The following is a 27344-nucleotide window of genomic DNA, read 5'->3' as shown; positions in this document are numbered from 1 at the left end:
TGTGAAATACCATGGTGTCCCTGTAAGTATCGTCTCAGATCGTGATCCACGATTCACATCGAAGTTTTGGGTAGCTTTTCAGGAAGCTTTGGGTACGAGACTACTTTACAGTACGGCATATCATCCACAGACGGACGGACAATCCGAGAGAACTATTCAGACCTTGGAAGATATGCTGCGAGCATCGGTGTTACAGTTCAGTGATGCTTGGCACCAGCGATTAGATTTGATGGAATTTGCTTACAACAACAGTTTCCATTCGAGCATTGGCATGGCGCCATTTGAGGCTTTGTATGGTAGATCTTGTCGCACTCCGTTATGTTGGTCGGAAGTTGGCGAAAGAGTCTTGGTAGGTCCGGAGATTGTCGAGGAGACTACTCAAAATGTTCAGGTAATTAGGTCTAACCTGAAAGCAGCTCAGGACAGGCAGAAAAGTTTAGCAGATCGACATGCTACGGACAGAACGTATGAGGTCGGAGATTGGGTATTTCTGAAGCTTTCACCGTGGAGAGGTGTTATGCGGTTTGGAAAGAAGGGGAAGTTGAGTTCCAGGTACATCGGACCGTACATAGTCACAGAAAGAGTTGGTGAGGTAGCTTACAGGTTGGAGTTGCCTCCGGAGTTGGCTAAAGTGCATAACGTGTTTCACGTGTCTATGCTCCGACATTATGTTGCGGATTCGTCGCATGTGATACCTCCTCAACCGTTAGAGATAAATCCAGATTTGACGTACGACGAGGAACCGTTAATGATCTTGGATTGGAAAGAAAAGGTTCTGAGGAACAAAACGGTGAATTTGGTGAAAGTCTTGTGGAGGAATCACTCGGTTGAAGAAGCGACATGGGAGACAGAAAATAGGATGAGGGATTTGTATCCTAGATTGTTTTTCGATCACTAGGGGTTATTTGTGGTTGTTTTGAATTTCGGGACGAAATTCTATTAAGGAGGGTAGGTTGTAACATCCCGTCCCGAAACTAACGAAACGTACATTGAAATTACAATTTTACCCCTAATCTATTCGTTTACGTGTATATTTGTGTTGTGTGGGTGGTGGGACCACACACAATCATACATTTTCTTTTCTCCCGGGATTCCCTCCCTCATTCCCTCACTCTGTCTCTCAGTCTTCTCTCTCTCTCTCTCTCTTCCTCCCCGAGCCATCTTCTTCTTCTTCTTCATACAAACACACGGACCATACATACAAACCAACTCAAATCTTCACCAAACAAGAAACCAATTATACCATTGAACTCGTGAGGTTGTGAGGAGCACAACCATACCAATTCCAGGTAAGAATTCGAACGTTTTCACGTCGTTTCAACAATGGCCGATTTGTACACTGTTCATGCAAACCTAAACTAGCTTGTTTTTGGAATTTCTAAGCTTGTAGATGTGTTTGTGAGGTCCCAAGGAGCCTCGGAGTGGTTCGTTGGGTGAGTTTGGACGTCGGGATCGTCCTGTGCAAAGTTGGCCGAACTTGGATCGTTGTTGCAGGTGAGATTCCTTGATTTTTAGGCCTTAAAAGTAGTCCAACGTGATTCTACTAGTCCTAAGCTTCATTTTGGTATAAAGAACGTGAAATTTGGTTGAAAAACGAAGGAGAAAACAAAGTTTGAAAAATTCCCAGTTTTCCGGCGCCGTCGCCGGCGCCGGAGGTTCGCCGGAGAAGAAAGGGGAATATTCCGTTAAGTCTAACGGAATATTCCTAACGGCAGTGACGGAATCCGGTTAGATTTGACGGAATATTCCGTCAGTTAACGGAATATTCCTGACGGCGTCTGTTGACACCGTCAGTGTGCCTGGCACGTGGCCGCGCGTGGGGGGCGCGTAGGTCCGTGCCTTGGCCGGCGCGTGGGGGCGCGTGCGTGGTCCAAAATTTTTTCTAAAAATATGGGCGTGATCCTGAGGTTGTGTAGGTCACGTTGGTATATTCAATTGTCCAATTTGAGCAATGTATGAGAAGTTATTACGAGAAGTTGCTTAGGTGCTTTTAAATTAATGTTTTCGTAACTTTGTCGCGTATAGGTGATTCGTTTTCCGAAGACGAGCGTACACACTCGAGGCAGGGGGGCTACGACCCTTCTAATTACCAGTGAGTGGGCTTTTGTTTTCCGTATATACCTATATACATATTAATTCCCAGAAATTAAATAGAAAAGGTTATTTGTTTTATGCCATGCATAATATGAATGTTGTTTACGCATCATCGCATGTATTAGTAGTGGCATACATATATATATAAATGTGTATTTGGTGCTGTGGACGCACAGGTAAGTGCCAGGTAAGCGGTATTCATGTGGTTATGCATTCCTGTTTATTATGCAATGGTAGTTTGAGAGGTTTAGAGAGCTCATAATCTGCACCCCCGGTGTTAGTGCTCCCGCCCAGGGCCAGGGCACAGCCTTCACGTGTATGTTCACCAGCACCGCATGCTCGCCTTGGATCCAAGATAGGTGCAAGCCTGTCGTACAGACCACATTAGGTGGTTCCGACTTGTAGGTGACCCGCGATTATCGCACAGCTTCACGTGATCGTAGCACTAGAGCATACATATATATAATACACCCAGCTTGTCGTACAGACCACGTTAGGTGGTTCCGACTCGTGTGCAGATTCAGTTATTGAGTTGAGAGTGGAGCTCTAGATTCAGCCGTACAGGTCACGTTAGGTGACTCCCGGCTGCCATATTATATATATTCGATGTGAATTACGCTTGAGCATTTATATTTGATTATGATATTCTGTAATGGCATATTCTCAAGCATGAATGGCATATTGCAAAGCATGAATGGCATATTGTGAGCATGAATGGCATATGGTGGAGCATGATTGACATATCTATACATACGTATATATGTTCATTTTCTGGGAAGTATACAGGTTTTACGGCGAGGGGTTAAAATGTATTTTGCTAAAGAGTTTTCAAAGAACTTTGTTTTTGCCCACTCACGCTTTTGTTTTTGCGCCCCTCCAGGTTCTAGTGGTCTAGCGAGTTCGGTGGTTTATCCCAGAGGGCGTCCCGGCATTTCTGACAGACATTCACCATTGTAGGGTCACCTTCGGGTGTACATATGTCGTATCTTTCCTTTTGGACTGTTGTAGGCTTGCTCTGAATTGTGTCTCACATACACTAGTACTTTGTATGTTATTAGGTTTTTAATTATTAGTACTTATATATTACCTTCTTAATTAGCTTCCGCACGCGCACATGGCTACGTCACCTTCGAGTGACGGCCAGCACGCCCTGATCTCGGTCGGGGTGTGTCAGCTTGGTATCAGAGCCTAGTTTTGGTAGTCCTGTGTCTTTGTGAGTATTCTAATAGTTGGTGTCTTCTGTCAGAATCATGCCGCCTCGTCGGGAACCACGTCGCTCGGATGAGTCTAGTTTTCCTGATCTTACTCAGTTGGGGGAAGTGATTGCTACAGCCCTTCAAACAGTGATGCGCCCTCCCCAGAGGACTCCTCTGGAAACTATGTATAATCTGAAGTTGGAGAAGTTTAAAGGTAGTGAGGGTCACGAAGGCGCAGAACGTTGGTTGGAACACATAGAGAAGACTTTCCGCGTGTTACATAACCAGGGGAACCTTCCGATGGAAAGGTGGGTTGAGACAACCTCTTGGTTTCTGGAGATGGAGTCTGCAGCTTGGTGGGAACAAGAACTTCGTAGGTTGACTCCAGCTCAGAGGACTGATTGGAATGTTTTCAAGGATGTGTTTCAAAGGAGATTTGTACCACCTGAGTATATTGACCGTAAGAAACAGGAATTCACTGAGTTGAAACAGCGAAAGATGACGGCTAACGAGTATTATCGTAAGTTCACTGATTTGTCTCGTTACTATCCTGATGTCGCTGGTAATCCGGCCGAGATGCTTCGTCGTTTTCGCTTGGGCACTAGAAAGAGATGGCGTTCTATGGCCACTACTACTCACTGTGAGTCCTACCATGAGTTCTATGAGATACTGTTGAGGGTAGAGGACTCAGAGAATATGTCGAGTGATAGTGATGAAAAGAAAGATGACAAAGGGAAAAGTCAAGTGTCGCTTGGGCCTCGCCAAACTCAGAACTTCAAAAGGGGTGGTGCCAGTTCGAGTTCGTCTAGTGGTGGTTTCAGTGCCTCTGGACAAGGACAAGGACGTGGAGGGAAATTACAAAATCATATTGAAAACCCCTATCGAAGCACATTAATAATCTAACTAATGAATGTGATTCGAGAAACAAACCTTGTTCAAGTGCAACCGATCAGATCTCGCCCTTGCATTGCTAGTTCCAACACAGCACTCTGTACATAAAATCCCAAAAAAAAAAAATAAAAAATAAAAAAATCAATAGGTAAACTACTTAATAGATTAATGTAGGCATATGTGAATTTGAATGGCTTAAAACTCAATAGGTAACCTACTTAACAAACGAATTTGAATGGCTTAAAACTAAAAAATTGCGAAATTTTATAGAAAAGTTTCAGTCAGACCTTATTTCAAAAACATTGCTCTGTTCTTCCTCAGGTTGCGGAACAACTCCTCCACCAAAACTAATTTACAGCATTTGTTTCAAGCCTAATCATTATGAGTCAATTTGGAGATTTGATAAAAGATCTCAGAAATTAAATGAATAATTCAGATAAAAAAAATCTTATCAAAAGAACCCATAACTTTAAAAGAAAAATTATCCTAAACCCTGCAAATTTAAACGAAGAATTCTAAAAAAAGGGTAAATCGATCTGATAAAAAAGGGTAAATCGATAGTTGCCTACACATTTTTCTAGACAAACATGAAGAACAAACTGAAGGTGAAAGATCCTCACTAACAGAATGTCTAAAATTTCTGAGAATAGCAGAGAATACTTCCTCAGATGGGAGCCAAAGTCCCTTGTGCCAAACTGAAACTGTCACCGCTTTTCCAAGTAATGCAATTGCCTTATTTGAACCAGCAACAAATCTTCTTGAAAACACATTCACAGATATCTCATATAGTTCCTTGTGCATGTTGTCCAAATTTAGCTGCAGAGACCTGTGTTGGAGCTTGAGCTGAATAAGCAGTGAGAGAAGGAGGTGAAAGTGCACCTTGATAAGAATAGTTATTCCTATGTCTGCATTCCAAAGCACTGTGACCCTTTTTTCCCATTGTAGAACCATAACCGTTCCTATTGTAGAACTGGGAAGAATTATACCCATTTATGTTCTGAAACCTATTATTCCCTTGATACCCCTAATTATCACCAGATCTTGATCTTGCATTTGAGCTTTCTCCTTGTGAATACCCTGAATTCTGATTGCCACCTTTTGAATGGTCTTCTTGAACATACATTGCAGCCATGCCACTTGCCAAAGTAGTGATTCTTGCTTCTATAGCAGATTCAACACCAATCAACTATGCTCTAAAATCTTTCCGAGGAATAGAAGTCTCTCTTGCTAAAACAATAGTTTTAATCATATCAAGCTCATTATAATTCGATTTTGACTTTCTCCCCTGCAGACAAAAGGTAATCCAGATAGGGCAGTTATAACCAAATCATTATAATTAACTTTCTCCCCTGCAGACAAAAGTTAATCACGAATAGCATTTAACTTGAGCAAATCCTTGTCAATACAGTCACTTCCCTTTTGAATTGTATGAAATTCGATTTTGAGTTGATTGATTCTAGCCCTTGACACAGAAGCATATCTGTCTTGTAAATTTGTCCAAGCCTCATTTGATGTCTTACACCTTATTACATATTCCATAACATCATCTGATAGAGTAGCAATCAACAAACTCAATAGTGCCATATCCTTCTGAACCAAAGATTTATAAGCCTCTGTTATTTCTTTAGTCACTCCAGACTCAGTATCAATCACAAACTTTGGTGGGCAAGGAGATTCACCACTAAAGAACTCCAAGAAATCATACCCTCTTAAAACTAACTAAAACTGATAATTATCAACTTCAATTACTAATCCTTTTAACTCCAACAATTATCAACTTCTCAAGACAACAAGCTCATACATTTGGCATCGGCCTTCTTGATTCACAGAAACACATACAGTTCTTCTACCATCAACAACTCTTGGCATCGGCCTTAATCATGTACAGAAAGAAACCTAGATACGAAAAAACCAAAAGAAACACCCCAATTCTTATATCTACACGGCTGCATAAACACAAACACTTGATGTGCAGAAAGTAAAGGAAGAAAATAAACGACCTGATACAAGATCCAACGAGCCAAGAATCGCAGAAAACTGATCAGCAAGCCTCTAAGAACTGCAATGAAATCTCCAGTTCTTTAATCTTCAGCGGAAGAGATAACACTGAGGATCGTCCGGGGGATTGATACCATCTTAACAGTGTCGAATTGATATGCCAAAAAACTAAGAAAGATGAACAACAACAAGAATTCAGAGAAATTTAGAAAGAAACAACGAAGGCTTTGTATTGATCGATGTAAGTTGTACACAATGAGCTACTCGCAGCCTTTTTATACGCAACTAATTCCTCTAACTAACTTTCTTACACCGTAAGCTTGCTCGTTACCACTCTAACTAATTATTAACTGTTTTCTTGATGACATGGCATATGATGTGGCATTTCCCCAGTCAACATGAGTCAATGGAAATCATTTTCCCAGTGTAATTTTCGTTATCTTACTGCACTCACAGAATATGAGTGATCTTTGTAGGCTTGTAATATTTATCAGACTTATATCTAATTTTTTTTTAAGAGAATACGACTTATATCAAATTTAGTAAGATCGATAAATTGAAGTTACGAATGACATGTTTTAATGAAAAAAATCACATGGAATATGCAGCGATTAGAATAAAAAGAGAAGGTTAAATTTTTTGAAATATATTATAATATCTAAAATATAATTAAATTGTAATGCTTCTATAAAGGTGACTTTGTTATTAAATTGCATCTAGTAAAAACAAATAATACATAGCAGTCAGATGCATCTTCTGCTAATAACCATGTACTGATACAAATATTAGTTAATACAATGCTTACAAAGTTTAAAAAAAATTATCTTTTCCTGTTAAGATTTCTAGACAAAAAGAAACAAATTTTAATGAATTTACTCAATCACCGACTTTGCTGACATGTTTTGGAAATTATGGTTAGATTTGCAGACAGCCATATCTTAAAAAGCTAGGCGAAAAGTAATCCATTTTCCACACTTGCAACATCATGAGACATGTGCACTTTGGGAGGCTCTATTTCCAATATCTTAGACCATCTTCAACAGAAGAGTTTAGTGGGCCAGAGGGTCAAAAATAGTCCAAAAACTGTCTTCAATCGAGAGCTAGGCCAGAGGGCTCGTCGAATCTGAGAGGGCTCCATGGAATCTGAAAGGACCAAAGGAGTGGAAGGATGGTTGCAGCTAACCGAGGGTTGGCCAGAAAAAAACATTAATCATGTCGGTTATAACCGACAGGAATGCTTAAGCTAAAATTCAAATGCAACGGCTAGCTAATGTCGACAGGAATGCTTAAGCTAAAATTCAAATGCAACGGCTAGCTGACATTAGCTAGCTGTTGCATTTGAATTTTTTTTTTTTTTACAGTTTTGTTATTATTTTTTATTTACAAAATTTTTCCTATAGCTTCTATATTTCTTATTTTTTTAAATTCTATTTTTTTTCCTATAACTTTTATTTTACAAAATTTGTTTCATATATATTTTTTTTAAATCCCATTTTTTCCTATAACTTGTATGTCACAAAATTTGTTTCATTTTATTTTAAATTCTATTTTTTTTCCTATAACTTCTATTTCACAAAATTTGTTTCATATATATATATTTTTTAAATTATATTTTTTTCCTATAACTTCCTAAGCCATTATACAACATTAAATTTTTTTTTTCGTACTTCACATTATATATTTTTCCTATAATTTCATCAAATTGGCATGCGCCATCGATTTGTTTCGTGGTCTATAAGAGCGACCAACAATAGAGCCATCCCATTGAGGTTGTTCCTTAGTTGGCTAACACACCATGGCCACAGCCATGGCTGCTGCTCTGTTTTATTTGTTGCGCCTTACTTAAACTTCTTCATTAGACTCCTCATCTTCTCATCTCATTTGCGCCCATTTTGCTTCCAATTTGGAATTGGATGAGGATCCCTAGTTGGAATCCGAAGAGGATCCAAAGTTGGAATTCATTGCAAACTTAATTGAAAAAATTGAATTGAAAGAGATTGAATTAAAATAGATTGAATTCAAAGTTGTGTGAATTATAGCCCAATATCCACCCTATTTATAGCAAAAAAGAATTCAAATCTAACGGCTAGCTGATGTCAGCTACCAACGGTTAGCTAACGTCACTTAGCCATTTGATTTGAATTTAAGTTGTAGTTTTTAAATAATAAAGTATGTTTGGCCTTATGGCCTTGTGACCCTCGGTTGGAGATGGTTTTTTGTGATAGAGCTAAAATGAGCCCTATGGCCCTCAGTTGGAGATGAAGGCAAATATGGCCCTGTATTGTTCATTAAAATATTAATATCTTGGAGGGCCAGAGGGCTAAAACGAGCCCTCTGGCCAGCCCTCGGTTGGAGATGGCCTTATAACTTGTTTGAATGCGCTTTTAAAATGACTAAAAGTGCTTTTAGTGAAAATATTTTTAGAAACAATCATTAGTAAAAATGCTAATGAATTTTGGAAAATCACTTAAAGTGCTTCCTGAAAGAAGTACATAACTGATACTTCTTGTAGAAAGCACTTAAAAGTGCTTTTGGAATCCAAAAATATTTTCTCTAAAAGCTCTTTTAGTTAATTTAAAAGCACATCCAAAGGAGTCATTAGTAACTTTGCCTTATGTTAGGTTGAAAGAATAAATTAATGTTCTTATTTCCATTCATAAAAGTGATATTAAGGAGGGAGAATCAAGCTTGAAATCTTAGGTATAGGTGACTCTTTACCAATTAATCCGTAAGCCCAAGAAAAACATGAAATCTGAATTTCAGCATCTTTTGTTGACCAAACAAAGAAGGCAATTTTTGTGGTTATTCAAACTGTTCTTTTTGAGCTTGTTGCTTTTGCATCTTTGTTATCCTATATGTTAAGCAAGAGAGAGATCCATTGAAGATAGAGATTGCAGAAAGAGAGAGAATATCGAAGAGAGACGAGGGAAAACAGAAGATTCAATATTATTTCTTAACGAAGAACTCATTACAAAGAAAACTACTTATGCTAGTACAGCACTAGCTTAATTACTGCCTAAACAAACTTCTTATTCTAATTACAGGTGTCATAAATTCTTAGCAGATTGAAATGTGTGGTGGCTTGTGATAAAAATATGATCACTAGATAGGATAAGATAAGATGCATCAATAACCCTTGAAAGATTTTTGCGGCACCCTATCCTGAACATCCAAATCTGTTACTCGTAAGGTGAAATGTTTGTACGCAGTTGTCAATTTGATCATGTTTAAGGAGTGGAATGAAATTATGAAATCGAACAGAAAAAAATATTGAACATCGAATTAAAGCTTTCTCAAACTTGTATTACAACAGAAAGGGGTACAAAATCTGCATGCAGTCTGAAATTTGTACACACATATGTACTCAAAATACATAAGCTTTATACTACATATATATTGATCCATATCAAATATCAATAGTACAAACTCATAGCCAAAACATTAAACGTGCCTCTTCCTTTCTATACAATCTCTTTAGAACCAAAATCTCTTTATGCAGTTTTGGTCTGACTGAATCATAAGAAACAATACGATACAGCATCAATCACGGATGCGCAAACCGCAAACAAATCTTGGTGCCAAACTTAAGGAATGAATCTGTAATTACTTCACCAGCTAGATTATCTTCTGCTTCTGTCTACAATCCCAATCAACTCCAGAGAAGATATGTCGGTCATTAAGGAGACTAAGATCTGAATATCTTCGTCGATAACCCAAGCTGTGAGATAAAATTTTCTCTCCATGCATATCATGAGATCGAGAGAGAGAGAGAGAGAGAGGATATATCTTTCCTTCTCCCTTGCTCTTTTGGGTTGACATGTCTTTTTCATACATCACACCCCAAGCCTCTGGCCTCTGATCCTTTCATGATTCTCAACTTCTTGCAGGATGACATGAACATACTGTAATAACAACAGAAGACTTATGTGTGAGAGAGAGAGAGAGAGAGAGAGAGAGAGAGAGAGAGAGAGGGAACTTACTCCCATGGAACATCTCCAACCAGCATCCAATCACCATCTTTGTCCTTATAAGTAGGTGCGTATTCTGATCCTTTGTAGCCTTCCCTCTCTGAGTATTGACCTATAGTAAACTTAAACATGACTTCCAAGGCCTTGAGGAGTTCTGGGTAGCATTTGTAAACCTTAAGATCAATCTTTCTGAGGTAAGGTGCTCCATCCATGCTCACCTTCACATAAAGCCCAGTAGCAGTGTCACCCTCTGCATTTTTATTTGCTTGGAGGCTGTTCTTCCTATAAGATCTGATTGGTGGCCACCCCACTATTTGTGCCCTGTCAAACCAACACATCAAAACTTTCTGAGTACAACAAACAACTCAAATCTATAGCTCATTCAACATATTTCTTACGAGATAAATTCAGTTAAACATGATTAATTAATAAAATGACTTACTTTGCAGGAGGGGTTTCCTTTTGAGCGTTTTTAGCATCAGTGCTTCCTTCTTCATTTTTTGAGTCAACTGGCAGTCCTCTCTTCTTGTTTTGATTAGGAAGCTCAATAATTTCATCTCTCCCTGGCAACCCAAGTGTCAGCTCTGTTGCCTTGAGGTTGAGATCTTTCTCATGTGCCTTGCTTTCCATTTTTAACCAAGAATCTTCGACACGAATACTATACCGAATTATTGAACCTCAAGAAACAACACCCAATAATCTGCTCTAGCAAAAACCCGAAAGAACCAAGTTCTTCTTTCTCTTTCTTTTTTTCTTCCTTTTTTTGTTGTGGAGAAGTTAGAAATGTGTTTGCTTTGTGGGGAGGTGCGAATGCAAGTGTGTGTTGTATTTTATAGACATGATTAAAGGAAGGAGTGGGAGTTGTGGTAATGCCTTAAATTTGTTTAATTTTTTATATGCTCTCTCTTTAATTTACATGAATTATGGACAAAGGAAAGCTAAGCTGTCGGTAGCGGTAGCAGCACCTTTGAGGCATTTTGCCTCTGCGTTTGGGGGACAAGAGTTGGACAAACTCAGCCAACCCCTGTGCAAAACTGTGGACTCACAAGGACGGTCAAGATGCGTTTTGGGGGACTGTGGAAATGTAATCTGCACCTTTAATTGTAAGGGGAGAGTTGAGGAGCATTCCCATGTGAAATGGGATCACATGGATGTTTGGTATGAGCATTTGCATCACCATGTGAGATTAAACTTCGGCACTTTTATTTTTCTAATAAAATTTAAGCTTATGTATTTACATACAAACGATACTCTACATTTAACTAATATAATTTATTGCGAAAAATTCAAACTACAATGCAGAGAGAAAACACACCGTTCTAATAAATTCGTCTACATGCGAATTTATTCACCTTACCCCTCCTAATATGAAGAAGATGCAAACCTAATTTTCTAATAAATTCGTCTACATGCGAATTTATTCACCTTACCCCTCCTAATATGAAGAAGATGAAAACCTAATTTTGTGTAAACTTTATTATTCTCAATATTTATTGCTGGAAAAGATTATTCTGCTTGGTTTAAGTCCCTCTGTCTTCATTTGTTTTTTCTTCCCTACAGTTTCATTGTATTCAATATCTAGTTTGTTTAGAGAAATAATTTTTCTTTTTCTTGACCAGGCAAGGCTTGCTGCTTAACTCCAAATTCCAAAACAGGAACCCGACTGACCAAGTGACGTGCAATTTAATCTTGATGTGTATATTATTGTTTGACTGAAAATTGCAGATAAAGACCACTTGCAATGTTTTAAAAGGCGAAAGCATGGGCGAGGTGTTTGATGGATAGCCCCGCCTAGGCAAAAACTTTAAGGCGTGAGGTGAAGCCTCACGAGACCTAATTTTTAATACATATGTTCTACATATAAAAATATAACAATCACAAACAAGTTTAACTCACATAACCAAGTGTAATCAAGCAATCAAATTAATCAATTTCAAACATCTACTTAAGCAAGTGCCTATCTATACGAGAGTTTTGGATAATATTTGGGTGGGATAGGTAGTCTTAAAAAAAGAGAAATAAGGAAAAGAATATAAAGAAATTTTAAAAAAATAATAATATAACATTAAGAAAATAATAATCCAAATAAAAAAATGTTTTCTTTTCTACAGCCAATCATGAGAATATTCAGGAAAATAATAAAAACAAAACCAAAACAATGCTTATCTAATATATATCTAGTATATGAGAAAATAAATATTAGAAATTAAAAAAATGAAGAGAAAATAGAGAGTGCGGTAATAAATGCCTTTAAAGTGGGATTAGTTTTAAAAAATGAAGATAATGGGGGTAATAAATGTGGTAAAGTATGGTCAGTTTAAGCATTAAAAAACTAAATAAAAACACCAACTCAGCCTAAAAAACCTAGTCGTCTTCTTCATCTTCTTTATCTCATTTGCTGGTGTTCATGGCTTGCAACTCAAAACAGCTCTGCAACTCTAAAAAATTTCCAGATTTTTCAAACTTAAAAAAGAAAAAGGGATGCCCAATCGATGTCTCAAACACGTCTTAGGCGCGACCCAAGAAGCTTAGGCGTGTATTTTGACGACTCCCTTAAAACAAAGGCGAAAATGGTGCAGCCTTGCCTTCAAGGCCACCTAGGCACGCCCTGAGGCGAGTCTTTTAAAACACTAATAATTAGCAAGAAAAAGATGACCCTTCATTGATAAGCATTTGAAATCGAATACAAGATGAGTGGACTTTTTCCTAATCTGAATTTAAATCTATAAATAAAATTAAAAATAATATAAATATAAGAGAATTATGGAGTTAGGAAAATTTTAACACAAGTATTATCATCATGAATTATTGACATGTTGAATGCGGCAATAGCAAAGCAAGGTTTCTATTTAATTATTAGGGTAAATAATAAAAAACTATCTCAATTATTGATGTCACAACACTTTCATACCTTATCTTTTAAAATTGACAATATCATACCTCATCTTATGAATTTATGCCAATGTTATACCTTCCGTTAGCTTAGCGTGAATTTTTCTGTTAAATGCTGACGTGGCTTGATCTGGGACCCATTTTATATTAAAAATTAATAAAATATTATTAAAAACTAAAAAAAAATTTATTTAAAAATTTTTAAATATTAAAAAAATAAAGAAAAGTATAAATATATAAAAAATAATAATAAAAAAACCCTCACGTCCCCTTTCCCTACCCCCCTTCTCTCTCTTCTCCCCCATCTTCATCTTCTTCCCCTTTCCAGCGCCCTTTCTGCAACCCAGAAAAAGAAGAAGGAAAAAAAAAAAACCAATTTATCTTCCCCCCCCAACTCGCGATTTTCCCCGACCCCCCTTCCTTTCTTCCCCTATCACATCCCGGCCCGGGTGGGACCACTTCCCGGCCCCGACTCCACTACCGTAGCACGATATTGTCCGCTTTGGGCTTACCATTCCCTCACGTTTTTGTTTTTGGGAACTCACGAGCAACTTCCCAGTGGGTCACCCATCATGGGATTGCTCTAGCCCCTTTCTCGCTTAACTTCGGAGTTCCTACGGAACCCGAAGCCAGTGAGCTCCCAAAAGGCCTCATGCTAGGTAAGGATGGGAATATACATATAAGGATCACTCCCCTGGGCGATGTGGGATGTCACAATCCACCCCCCTTAAGGGCCCGACGTCCTCGTCGGCACATTTCCGGCCAGGGATTGGCTCTGATACCAAATGTCACATCCCGACCCGGGTGGGACCACTTCCCGGCCCCGACTCCACTACCGTAGCATGATATTGTCCGTTTTGGGCTTACCATTCCCTCAAGGTTTTGTTTTTGGGAACTCACGAGCAACTTCCCAGTGGGTCACCCATCATGGGATTGCTCTAGCCCCTTTCTCGCTTAACTTCGGAGTTCCTACGGAACCCGAAGCCAGTGAGTTCCCAAAAGGCCTCGTGCTAGGTAAGGATGGGAATATACATATAAGGATCACTCCCCTGGACGATGTGGGATGTCACATCCCCCCCCTCCCGTCTTCCCTAAACCCGCACCCACTACCTGCAACCCAAAAAAAAAAAAAACACCTAGGAAAAAACCTAGATCCTGTTGAGGTGGAACCGGGAAACCTTCGTGATGGGGTGGGAGTGGTGGATTTGGGGTTGGCAGGGGGTTGGGTGTTTTTTTTGGGGGGGGGGGGGGTGACAAAGAACTGCATTTGGTTTGTTTTTTTTTTCTTTTTTCTTTCTTCTTCTTCCTATTCTTCTTCTTTCTGGGTTGCTTTTTTTTTTTCTTTCTCTTCTTCTTCATCGGGTTGGGGGGGGGTTGATGGGTTTTCAAATTTTATTTTATTTTTGGTTGAAGATTAAGCAGGAAGATGAAGATGAGGGAGAAGAGAGAGAAGGGGGGGGGGGGAAGGGACGAAGTGAGGGTTACTTTTTTTTTTTTTAACTTTTGTTTTAATATTTAAAAAATATTAAATAATTTTTTTTTGTTCTAAATCAAGTCACGTCAGCATTTAACTGAGAAATTCACATCAAGCTAACGGAAGGTATAACATTGGCACAAATTCGTAAGAAGAGGTATGACATTGTCAATTTTAAAAAAATGAGGTATGAAAGTGTCGTGACACCAATAGTTAAGGTATTGTTTTGTACTTTACCCTAATTATTATTTACTTTATATTTTGGGGGATAAAAAATAAAGGTTGATCAATTAAGTAATGAATTTTTGAAGGGCATGTCCTTAAAGGGTGAGTCCCACGCTTTCAATCGATATGGAGTCTGGACCATCATCTTGCTCACAGTATTATGCTTGTTCAATGTATATCGCAACCTACTCGTTAAAATGCATTTTGGTCCATCCCTTTCCTGCCGCACTCGTGCGCATTAAAACGATGATCAATTATTGTCAAGAACAAACTCAAATATCAATTTATCGTGTTCTTATCCACATTAGCAAATTAATCTCAAAACAACATATTACTAGCCAAATTACTTGATCGATTTCCAAGCAGTAAATTCGTTTGGCAACGTTTTTTAATTTTTAATGCTAGCATTAGCCTTTAGGATATAGACTTGGAAATTAGCAAACCTTTTGATGCTTTTAGGGTAAATTCATTTTTTTTTATTTCGATGCTTTTGGGATCATGAGGTAATTTAGAGTTGCAATGTCTTTATATATATATTGACCGGATAGAAGCATTTGTGTTTCCTATCCGCGGCAGCTTTGATAGTTTTCATCTTTCACATGACTTTGGTGCATCGGATGTCTTGGTTTGTGGATCCTCCGTCTCTTACAACACTATATTGCAACGTCTGTAATTATTATTTTGTATTTTGATACCCTTAATCCTTTTTTGATGCTCTAGAAAGCGTTTTTCTTTGATATTCATTTTATTCCCTTCGTATTGTTGAAGTTAAAAATAAATAAATAAATAAAAACTTGAAAGGGGGCTAATCAAGAACATCAACAATATAACTTTCTCCAGTCATAACAAAATGGCAAAACAGATATGCTTCAAAACCTCCCCAAACGCAACTTAAATTAGAATTCTTGCAAATTTACCACCAGGCTTCACTTTTAAGGTGGACGTACCCTCTGTTAAGGCTTGTTAAAAGTTTCATCAGACCACGTTTGTGCACGGAAAAACTTCCATGCCCATGTTCACCACTCTAAATCCTTATACACGACTTGCGGCTAGAATTTCGTTGATTACATCTTGTCTTCAAGTAAGAAGAAAATATGTCCCACGAGCTTTAGAATGGGTTTCTGAGTGGAAAAACTATTCTTAAAAAATAGTTCACGTACATTACAAATTATACGTTTTGACTAAATTTGTAAATAAAACTAATGGGATGATACATTCTCACTAAAGTATGAGTTTTGATGGTAAATTGACTAGATTTTAGTTTGAGGCATTTGTGTACACCCCGAATATGTTTTCTACTGCCATAAGTATCTATTATCACATAATATATAAGCAAAGGAATATCAAAACTTAACAAACAATGTTGAATATATATATATATATATATATTTTTTTTTGGTGTAAAATTATTATTTTAGATTCCAGTGTTTTCCTTTTTTTGTTACTTTGAAGCATTGCAGTCAAGTAAAAGGACGAGCATAGTACGAACGTTAAGCTATTTCACCTTTCTGGCCTTGTCGGGAATTTTGTCATTGTTACTTCTTAACCTTCATGCAGGAATTTCAGAATTGAAGAACACTGAGAAGTTTAGAGGAGAAGAAAGATGTATTTCTGATATCTTATTACAACCCAATCTTATCTAAGTACCAGTTAGGCTTTAGCTTAAATTCTAAAAAAAAAGTGGGTACCAAAAAAAAGTTAAGCTTTAAAATGTGTTTGGTAAACATTTTAAAATAGCTTTTTTCACAATTTTGGATAAAAAAAAAGCTGAAAAGTAGAAGCAGCAAAATTGAGCTTTACAAGATCGGCTTTTTATCGCCAAAACACGGATGAACAGTTTTCGTTAAATGAAACTTTCAAATTTCCAAACCTACCATTTTGCATCTTTATCCTAAAACTCTCATTCGCTGTTGTCTCTCGCCTACTCCCACTCTCCAGCTCTCTCTCTCTTTCTCTCTCTCCGTTTGAGCTTGATCTCTCCCTCTCATCTTGTTCGAGCACTCTTCACCAAAAAAAAGGTATATTTCCTTTTCTCAATCTCTATTTTTGGATAGTTGGAATATTGAAATTGAATAATTGGAAGGTAGAATTGGAAGATTTAGATTTCTGGGTCATTTGGGTGATCTGCGATTCTGGGTAATCTGGATTTCTTGGTCATCTAGGTTTCGTAGTGACGAGGCTAACGATGATGGACTTCTTTAACGACATGGAAGACCAGGGCCCCACCATGGCCATGGACATCTCATCAACCCGCTCTAGGCATTCCGCGAGACCCTGACTGGTGAAAGCAAGCTAGATGATGTTGATTTCTTCACCTGCTTCGAGGACGATTTTGGTGACACCGACATCAATTGAACGAGCAAGCCAAGTCATCTTTCTCTCTATTATTTTGAAAAATTGGATATAAAAGATATGTATTTTAGTATGTGTTTTTGCAATCTGTGATTTTTCTATGAATGATTGATGAGTTTTCTGTATGATTTGCTGATAAATTAGACATTCTTCTATGAATGATTAATGTCCTTATTAGTCATTTTACACAGTCACAGCAATTTTATATAAAAGTTTACCAAACACTCTGACACTACTTTTTTTTGCTAAAAGCACTTTTAGCATTATAGTTTACCAACACTTACCTGCTTTTTTTTTTACAGCTATTGATTCTCATAGCACAGCAGAAGCAGTTTTGAAAAAAAGTATAGCAATCCCAAACTAGCCCTAATACAAGGAAATAATACTCTATATAATCGGTTCAACATACAATGGCTTATATCTTAAGCTACTGTTGATGTGGCGGTTTTAATGACCTAGCATATACTCAATACACCTGGCATATATAGCCAATACTCCTCCTCAATCTTAGCTGGGATAGGTCAGCTTAAGATTTGAAACAATGGTGAAGAAAATCAGGACCATGAAGACCTTTTGTGAGAACATCAGCAACCTGGTTTTTTGTTGAAACATATTGAATCACCAAGTCTTCCTTTTGTACCCTTTCTCGAACGAAATGGAAGTTAGTTTCCAAATGTTTGATCCGAGAATGCTGAATTGGATTCAAGCTAAGTGCTATTGCAGATTGATTATCACAATGAATTAAGGGAGGTGAAGACAGGAACTGATGGACATCACGAAGAATCAACCTAATCCATGCTACATCAGCAACGGTATGTGCAAGAGCCCTATACTTTGCCTCGGTAGAACTCCTTGAAACAGAAGCTTGCTTTCTTGATTGCTAAGATATAAGATTGTCTCCCAAATAAACAACATATCCTGTGATAGACCTTCTAGTGTTGAGATTGGCAGCCCAGTCTGAGTCATTGAATGCAGACAATGCCATGGAAGTTCCTGATGTATATGTAAGACCACAATTGAGAGTCCCTTGCAAAAATCGTAATATACGTTTAACCTTCATGAAGGAATTTCAGAATTGAAGAACACATAAAAGTTTAGAGGAGAAGAAAGATGTATTTCTGACATCTCAAAACAGTTAATACAACCCAATCTTATCTAATACAAGGAAATAATACTCTATATAGTCGGTTCAACATACAATGGTTTATATCATAAGCTACTGCTGAAGTGGCAGTTTTAATGACCTAGCATATATTCAATACACCTGGCATATATAAACAATATTACTTTATCAACACAACCAAGCAACATATATTCATGTGCTTAGCTGAAAGTTGTGGCATACAAGTGATGAACATGACATTCAGTGATTTAGATTGATCAGTATTTAATCTGCTTGTAATCTTGGCCATTGCTATTTCAAAAACACAAGAAATTAAGAAAGAAAATGATGCAGAACTACTTAATAATCAAATGTAATAAAGTTAGGTATATACATTCTCTATTTTTGATAGATTGGACCGATTCAAACTTTAGGTTAGACATGATATGACTTGTCAGGAAATTGCATGGCAGATATAGTTATATGGAAAGGGAGATTTCCAGGTCGACAATGTTGTCTTTGGCCAATTGTATAGGGTGACATTGGATGACTATGGATTTCATACATGGCGCACAAAGATTCTAATAAATGTTTGGCATCCAAGCAATCAGACATGTGGTGATGATGACACATTGCATGAGATTTGGATATGAAACATTGATATATATGTGTCATGCATGCTATGTTTTTACTTGACTATATCTGTCAAAGCCTAACCCTACTTCATACCTTATGAGCTGTAATTGCTACAACCAACATATCAGCTGCAAATTGCCTGGGAAAAAAAAAACTGCTTAAATGTTTCTATTTCTTCCGAAGCTTCTTAGTTTTCAATCATGAGTTTAATAATGATATGTAAATTTGATGGCATAATGCATTGAAGATCAAGTTAAAAAGTGGAAATTCCTATTTGGACTCTTATATATAACATCTAGGGCTAAGAGGCATATATAGAATGTTTAGGCGTGAAATTTGTTATCTTATCAATTATAAATTATTCAATATACTATGTTACTTTTTCATATGGATTCTATAAGGTGGTTGTTTGATTTTCTTCTTGTTATCATGCTACTTCGAATGCTTAGAGCCCAATATTTTCTCAACATTTCTTATATTCTCTTAGTTATGTGTGCTCATATATTCCTTAAGGTGAAGCATACCGTATTGTATGACGCTTATGTTAGATCTTGGCAATCATAAACAACTAAAACCACAATAATGACACTCATCCGGAGAATTTATAGACGTTGAATAAAATTGCAGCCACCTTGTAAATCCTTCATGGTTAACTAAACCTCAAGAAAATCTTTTGCACACTACTTACCCTAAATGCAACGACTCAAGGGGGAGTACGAAACTTTGTTCTTATGTTAGGTGTATAGGGATCCCTTGTATCTATGTTGGCATTGACCTTAGAGCCCCATCATAAATAAACCCTAAAGCCCACCCGTAAAGCCTTTGACTTAATCCCCACGTCAACATTAGGGTTTAATCCCTTTGTGCCCCTTTAGTCTCATGTTATATAATTCAACACTAGTAATTTAATACAAGCCCTAAATCTCAATTAGGTTTTGCAAACCCACAATGACTATGAGACCAAACCTTAAGTAGAAACATGAATGAAATAAAACTCCAACATTTGTAATTGTGATCAATGAAGAAAGTTGAGGATTCCATTGTAAAATCAGTAGCAATATGAGGGGTTTCTCAACTAATAGATCCATAATTTCAATCTTGCAGTCAAGAATCCATTTTACCATCCTCACTTAATATTGAAGATCATCAGCATCTGTTTCACAAGAACTAAGCTCTTCACATGGAAATACTCCTCATACTCCTCTTTCTGGTACATCACCACTGCTACATGTCCCAATGGTACACATTTAAAGGTATTGCTTCCTATCTCAATTTTTACTTCAGATACTATTTCAGATATTGCACAAAATGTTTTGAATACCTCATTTGTTCATTTTATGTAACAAGATTGAAGAGGAAGACTATTGACAAAGAATGCTATAAAGGTTTTGTGGCTTCATTTCAACACTCATGTTGACAGATGAAGATCTGTTTACTGGAGGAAGAATTTGATAGATGATTCTGCAGAACCAACTATTTTCAGAAAAATAGCTTTTATTCCTCAATGACAAATAGCAATGTAATAAGAATTTGATGCCTTAAAACCTTAAATGACTTGATTTCGATGCCTCGTCCAGCTGATAGATCCATAATTGGGAGCAAATAGGTTTACAAGATTAAGAAGAACCATGATGGTAATGTTTCCAGATACCAAGCCAAACTTATAGCTTAAGGATTCTCTCAAAAACAAGGTTTGGATTACTCTTAAATCTTTAGTACCGTGGTGAGACACACAACTGTGAGGCTTATATTATTTTTAGCAGCTATTAACAAAGGAGAACTGAGGTAATTAGATATAAAGAATGCACTTTTACATAGTAGGAAGAGGCCTCAGAACTTTATTGATCCTTCACACCCAAATTATGTTTGCAAGTTGATTAAGTCATTATATAGGTTAAAACAGACCCTAATAGCATAAAGTTCCAGATTTACGAGAAATTGACCAACAATGGGATTTCATGCTTTTGCATCGATACTAGTTTGTTTGTGAAAAAGGATGGTCTAGATGTAATTGTGTTGTTGCTCTATGTGGTAACATAGTCCTTACTTGGTCAAATGCTACTAAAGTTTAACAGGTTATTCAAGATCTGGTTGTAGCTTTCTATCTAAAAGACATAGGTATACTCACCTATTTTCTTGGGTTGCATATACATTATATAAAAAAAAAGGGATATCTTTGTGAATCAATCAAAATATGTGAAGAATCTCATTAATAAATCTGGAACAGATTCTTGTAAACTTGTACTACTCTACGCAAGCCTCATAATCAGCTTTTGGTCACTGAGGGCAAGCATTTATGGATCTGACTTTTTACATAAGTCTTGTTGGTTCACTTCAATATTGGACATTCACAAGGCCAAATATATATAGTTTTTGTTGTGAATTTAGTTTGTCAATTCGTGACAAATTCAACTGATGTGCATTTTCAGCGTGTTAAAAAGATACTGAGATATCTTCAAGGAATTGCATTGTGGAATTACTTACTTAACAAATATAACAATCCAATTGACTACATTTTTTTATTTAGACTAGGTTGCAGACTTAATTACCATAAGGTTAGTAACTGGTTATGTGGTATACCTTGGCAACAATCCCATATCAAAAACAAAATTATGTTTCTAGATACTCAACAAAGGCAAAGTATAAAGCATTATTTTGCAGCCGATGTTGTTTGTGTGTGGTTAGTTTTGAAAGGTTGAGGTATTTTGTTAACTTGTATAATATTTCCTTTAATTCTGGGATTCCTATAATCTTGGATTTCCTAGTTTAGGTGATAGATTGCTTGTAATTATTCTTTCGTTATTGTAATAGGATTGTCCATGATTATATATACCTCAGAATGAGAAGAATACAATTAACATGTTCAAAGCATTCTCTTCTTGGCACCAGAGCCAAGTTGTAACAAAAGGAAAGAAAAGTTTCCAACCCTAACTGGGTTTGTGTTACTGTGCCATGACAAGCACCACTGTTGCACCTTCGACGAACAGTGAGCAACTAGAATTCGTTGTTGTGTCCTGTTTTTACCCAGAACTGCAGCGAGCAACGTGTGTCGTTGCTAATCGAGTGTCTTTGTCACTGCACAGGCCTATCACCCTTCATGAAAGATGTATACCGAGAACAACTAACTAGTTCCCACTACTGTCTCAGCTGTGGTTCAGCTGGATAATTCAAGCTTCAACATTGGGATGGTTTTGGATGAGAAGAACTACGATTTATGGGCTCCTCTTATTCAAATTTATATTGCTGGAAGAAAGAAGATGGGATATCTTCTTGGGTTTATCAAAGCACCTGCAGAAGATGATCCTAAATATGATGATTGGTTCTATGAAGATAAGAGAATCAAAAGTTGGCTTTTGTCGGCAATGAAGCCGGAAATCATGAAATGATATATTCAATTGTCAACTTCTAAAGAGATCTGGGATGCTCTTAATACTGCCTATTTTGATGAGAATGATGAGGCTAGGATTTATTCATTGAACCAGAAAGCTTCACGTCTCAGACAGAATGGGTGGTCGTTCGCTAGCTACTTTGGAGAATTGACAAAGATTTTTCAAAAATTGGATCACTTTAACAAAGTGGCCATGGTGTGTGAAAAAGATGTCTTGATATTTCATAAGACAACTGAGCGACAACGGTTGGATTTGTTTCTTAGTGGACTTGATTATGTGTTTGATCAGGTTCATAGAGGAATATTACGTAAAGACCCACCGCTTGGACTCCAAACTACTTATGTGTACGTTCATTATGAGGCGGATTGCAAGGAAGTCATGAAGATGGAGGTCCAAAGCTCAGAACCGGTTGCAATGGCAGCCAAGGCTCGAGCTTCCACCAACCGAACCGACCGAGGTGGATTTGAGAGTAAGTCTGGGCAGCCACAAACCGGCCAAACAAGTCGTGATCGCCCTCAAGGTAAATGTCCACACTATGGTATGACGGGACACTTCAAGAGCTGGTATTTCGAGTTGATTGGGTATCCCGATAATTGGGATAAGACATATGACCCTCACTTCAACAAACCTCAAGCTTCTGTTTCAGAAACCAATGATGATTTGGAAGATGTAGCAAGCAAAACATCACCTCTAATTGCCGCAACATGTACCGATGGTAAGGCACTTAATGTTTCCACTTCTATTATGAATAATACATGGATAATTGATTATGGAGCTACTGAACATATGACTTGTGATTCTAGACAGGTTTCCTCACTAAAAAATTCCACCCATGCCAAGGTTAATGTTGCTAATGGTGATGCCGCCCTCTTAGGGAAGGCACTGTTTTCCTTTCTGATACCATAAGACTTGATAATGTCCTTGTGGTTCCCTTCTTAAATTATAATTTATTTTCGGTTGCCTAAATAACCCATACCTTACACTGTTTGGTGGTTTTTTGGCCTTATTTTTGTGTATTTACGGACATCCGAACAGGGAAGACGATTGGTTATGGTATTAGACGATGTAAGCTGTATTTCCTCGAGTTGAATTCCAGTAGCTCGAGATTGCTTACTTAAGCACTGTCAGTGAATGAGACTTCAGCAGAGAATAATAAAGTGCCAGATGTATGGATGTGGCACCATCATCTTGGTCATGCTTTGTTTGGTTATTTGCATAAGTTATTTCCTAGTTTGTTTGTGAAAAACGATGTTTCTCAGTTTAAGTGTGATGTGTGTGAAAAAAGCCATCAAACTTCTTTTCCTCCAAGTTTAAATAAGAGTTCTGTTCCTTTATGATTGTGCACTCAGATGTTTGGGGCCCTTCAATTGGTAGAGCTCATTGGTTTGTCACTTTTATTGATGATTGTACGAGATTGACTTAGGTTACCTTATTAAAATAAAAAAGGGATGTTAGTATGGCTTTTCAAAAATTTCATAAAATGGTTTCGGTATAATATAATATGAACATTCAGGTGGTTTGAAGTGATAATGAAGGCAAGTATGTTAATACCAAGCTCCGCTCTTTCTTTGATATGCACGGTATTGTTTATCACACCATATGTCCATATACTTCTCAGCAGAATGAAGTGGCTGAATGGAATAATTGACATTTGTTAGAAGGTTTGTGCTTATTTTCTTGAGGCACGTCTTCCCTTGCATTATTAGGGGAGAGGCATTCACGTCTGCTGCCTACCTTATTAACCAGCTTCCCTCTCGTACTCTCGAGTTTCAGACACCATTTCAGACCTTTATGTCCCTGCTCAGTTGCCCACCGGTTCCCAACATTCCCTCTCGAGTCCTTGGATGCATGGTTTTTGTCCACGTGCACTCTCCCCAATGGCAAAACAAACTCGAACCTCAAGCTATTCGATGTGTGTTTATGGGGTATACTACTACTTAGAAGGGCTATCGTTGCTATCACCCTCCAACCAAGAAAATGTCTATCACTGCCGATGTCACTTTTCATGAAACGAAGGTGTGTTTTGGTTCCTCTAAGTCCTCACTTCAAAGGGACTTTCAAGGTGATGAAGTTCATTTGTTCGATTACGGAACCGAGCATCAAGCTGCTGTGCAGCCACCCATCACCGAACAACAGGCCACTGCACAGTAGCTTGCCGCCAAATCGATGTTGACTGCACATCAACTTGTCGCTGAGTAGCAAGCCACATCACATCAGCTTACCGTCGGGTAGACACCAATTGCATATCAGCCTAGTTTCGAGCAGGTTGTTGCTACACAACAGCTTCTTGCTGAGCCTGAGATGGCAGTTAACACGATCCTCTTGCAGTTGGACCCCACGATTATAGAAGAAACAATACATACCAACTCGTCTCTCAGTGATTCTCATAACCAATCGTCTTCTACGTTAGATGGACCACATCTCCGTAGTCTCCCAGAAAAGATTAATTGAGGTATTCCTAAATCCATTTATGAGGCAGACCCTAAGTGTAAAACTAAATATTTAGTGAGCGAACCGACCCATAACTCGAGAATGAGGTACCTATTAAACAATTATGTGTCTACATGTCACCTGTTTGAATCAAATAAGTCATTTGTAAATTAATTGTCTACTGTATATATTCCTAATAGTGTGCAGGAAGCCTTAGCCGATCCTAGATGCAAAGAAGCGATGAATGAGGAACTAAGATCGCTGAAAAAGAATGCTACCTGGGAACTATCGGACATACCAGCAGAGAAGAAACATGTGGGATGTAAATAGGTCTATATAGTGAAATCTAAAGTAGGTGGAACAGTTGATTGTTTTAAAGCAAGACTAGTGGCAAATGGGTACACTCAGAAATATGGCATAGATTACATGGACACCTTCATGCCCATAGCCAAGATCAATACCGTTTAAGTTCTATTATCCCTGGCAGCAAACCTAAACTGGCCATTTCAATAGTTCGATGTCAAAAATGCATTCCTACATGGATATTTAACTGAAGAAATTTATATGGAGCTTCTATCGGGATGTACCGAAACGGACATGAACAAGGGTAAGGTATGTGTAAGCTAAAGAAGTCACTATATGGATTAAAGCAGTCACCAAGATCATGGTTCGGCAGGTTCACCAAATCAATGAAGGCATTCGGGTATAGACAAAGCAATTGGCATCACACTTTGTTCTTGAAACAAAAAATAAGAAGATTACAACACTTATTGTATATGTGGATGACATGGTGGTTACAGGGAATGACCCAGTTGAACAATCGGCGCTAAAGAAGTATTTGTCCACAGAGTTTGAAATGAAAGATATTGGATCTCTAAAATACTTTCTTGGAATTTAGGTATCAAGAAGCAAGTCTAGAATATTTTTGTCCCAAAGAAAGTATATTATTGATTTGTTAAAGGAGACATGGATGTCAGCATGTAAACCTGTAGCAACTCCGTTGGTTGAAGGAACGAAGTTGAGTATTGACCAGAATCAAGTACCGGTAGATAAAGGAAGATATTAGAGGTTAGTTGGGAGATTGATGTATTTGGCCTATATAAGACTTGATCTTGCTTATGCCTTGAGTGTGGTCAGTTAGTATATGCATGATTCGGGAGAACAACATATGAGTGCGGTTATGAGAATATTGTGTTATTTGAAGGGGAGTCTAGGAAAAGGAATCTTGTTTAAGAAAAATGAGCATTTCAGGATTGAAGGATATAGCGACGCCGATTGGGCGGGTTCAATAGATGACTGACGATCGACTTTCACTTTTGTTGGAGGTAATCTAGTAACATGGAGAAGTAAAAAGCAGAATGTAGTAGCTTAGTTGAATGCAGAAGTAGAATATAGAAGTATGACTCTTGGTATTTATGAACTCTTGTGGCTTAAGTTTCTATTACAGGATTTGGGGGTCAACCATAGTCGGCCGATGAGGTTATTCTGTGACAACAAGGCTGCAAAGGATATCGCTCATAATCCGGTACAATATGATAGGATGAGCATGTGGAGGTTGATAGGTTCTTCATTAAAGAGAAATTGGAAGGAAAGGTAATTGAATTTCCCTGATTAGGATTGAGGATCAATTGGCAGATATACTTACAAAGGCGGTTCTAGTGACAAGTTTTCAAGTTTTTTGGACAAGTTGGGCATGTGTGACATATATACACCAACTTGAGGGCGAGTGTTGACTTGTATAATATTTCCTTTAATAATGGGATTCCTATAATCTTGTGTTTCCTAGTTTACGTGATAGATTGCTTGTAATTATTCTTTCCTTATTGTAGTAGGATTGTACATGATTATATATACCTCAGAATGAGAAGAATACAATTAAGACATTCAAAGCATTCTTTTTATTTTTTTTTTAATTTTTTCAAGTCCTCCCATCATTGACTGTGATAACATGTTAGCTATTACCCTAAGTTCCAATCAAGTTTACCATTCAAGAATTAAACATTTTGATATTGATCGCCACTTTGTGAGAGAAAGGGATCTCCAATGAGATCTTCATGTTAAATATCTATATAATGATGATCAAACTGCTGATTTGTTGACAAAAGGACCTCACAGTCCAGCATTTGTAAGATATTGTTTCAATCTCAAACTAGGTTGCCCTAGTTGAGATTGAGGGGATGTTGACGGATAAGTCAGTAATGAGGTGCCAAGGCTGCCTAGTTATGTTTTGTTAGAGAGTCGGTTAGATAGCTTAAAGATTAAGCAAGTTAGTTTCTTTTTCATTTCAATATATAAAGCTGTGACTATTGCATTCAATTCAGTTGAGATAATAACAAAAGTTCAGCTTTTTCTGTATTATTCCTCTCTCTTATCTTCCCTTTTCTCTGTTTTCTTCTTGCCTGTTCTTCTAGATTTCTGCATAATAGTTAAGAATTACGAGCACATACACGGTTCATTCTCCCCCCAATATAAATTCATACTCTTAACAATTAGAAAGTATTAAAAATGCGTATTGAAAAGTTGGATTTTAACCTAAACAAATAAGCCGTGAATATATAACAAATAGAAACACACTTATATAATGCGTTCAACTCTGATTAGTGCCCTTAAAAAGAAACGCAAAAGTACGTTTATCATATGTAAACTTGGCAACTCTTTTCTTGTTCTCTTTCTTTTGTTCAAAACATGACACCTCTG

At 37.5% G+C, this 27344-nt stretch overlaps 1 protein-coding gene, 2 long non-coding RNA genes and 1 pseudogene across 3 annotated transcripts; 3 read left to right on the top strand and 1 right to left on the bottom strand.

The window, feature by feature from the left end:
* Positions 1 to 1198: 1198 nt before the first annotated feature.
* LOC148691878 (uncharacterized) lies at positions 1199 to 3163 on the top strand. Its single transcript, XR_015954798.1, has 4 exons — positions 1199 to 1289; positions 1384 to 1494; positions 2026 to 2092; positions 2975 to 3163. It is a non-coding gene; the product is annotated as an uncharacterized LOC148691878 (long non-coding RNA).
* Positions 3164 to 9439: 6276 nt separating this feature from the next.
* LOC137737990 (auxin-induced protein 22B) lies at positions 9440 to 10949 on the bottom strand. The gene is made up of 3 exons (XM_068477583.2): positions 10590 to 10949; positions 10160 to 10468; positions 9440 to 10081 (listed from the first exon to the last, which is right to left on the bottom strand). Exons 1-3 carry the CDS (start codon positions 10775 to 10777, stop codon positions 10006 to 10008), a joined length of 573 nt encoding a protein of 190 aa, XP_068333684.2. The 5' UTR covers positions 10778 to 10949; the 3' UTR covers positions 9440 to 10005.
* Positions 10950 to 16551: 5602 nt separating this feature from the next.
* Positions 16552 to 17249, top strand: LOC148691877 (uncharacterized). The gene is made up of 2 exons (XR_015955335.1): positions 16552 to 16756; positions 16901 to 17249. It is a non-coding gene; the product is annotated as an uncharacterized LOC148691877 (long non-coding RNA).
* Positions 17250 to 21780: 4531 nt separating this feature from the next.
* On the top strand, positions 21781 to 23277 carry LOC148691876 (uncharacterized; annotated as a pseudogene).
* Positions 23278 to 27344: the final 4067 nt, after the last annotated feature.

Source organism: Pyrus communis, chromosome 13 (assembly GCF_041283825.1).
Source record: "Pyrus communis isolate YQ-2024b chromosome 13, ASM4128382v1, whole genome shotgun sequence".
In the NCBI taxonomy this organism is placed as follows: Eukaryota; Viridiplantae; Streptophyta; class Magnoliopsida; order Rosales; family Rosaceae; genus Pyrus; species Pyrus communis.
Note: the sequence above shows the minus strand (reverse complement) of the source record. Positions and strands in the feature narration are given on the sequence as shown.

Bases quoted from the DNA above. Each gene is read 5' to 3' on its own strand.
- LOC137737990 (XM_068477583.2), bottom strand. From the start codon at position 10,777: ATGGAAAGCAAGGCACATGAGAAAGATCTCAACCTCAAGGCAACAGAG. The intron at 10,469-10,589 runs GTAAGTCATTTT...TTGGTTTGACAG, and splicing joins AAGGAAACCCCTCCTGCAAA to GGCACAAATAGTGGGGTGGC. The intron at 10,082-10,159 runs GTAAGTTCCCTC...TTGTTATTACAG, and splicing joins GTTGGAGATGTTCCATGGGA to TATGTTCATGTCATCCTGCA.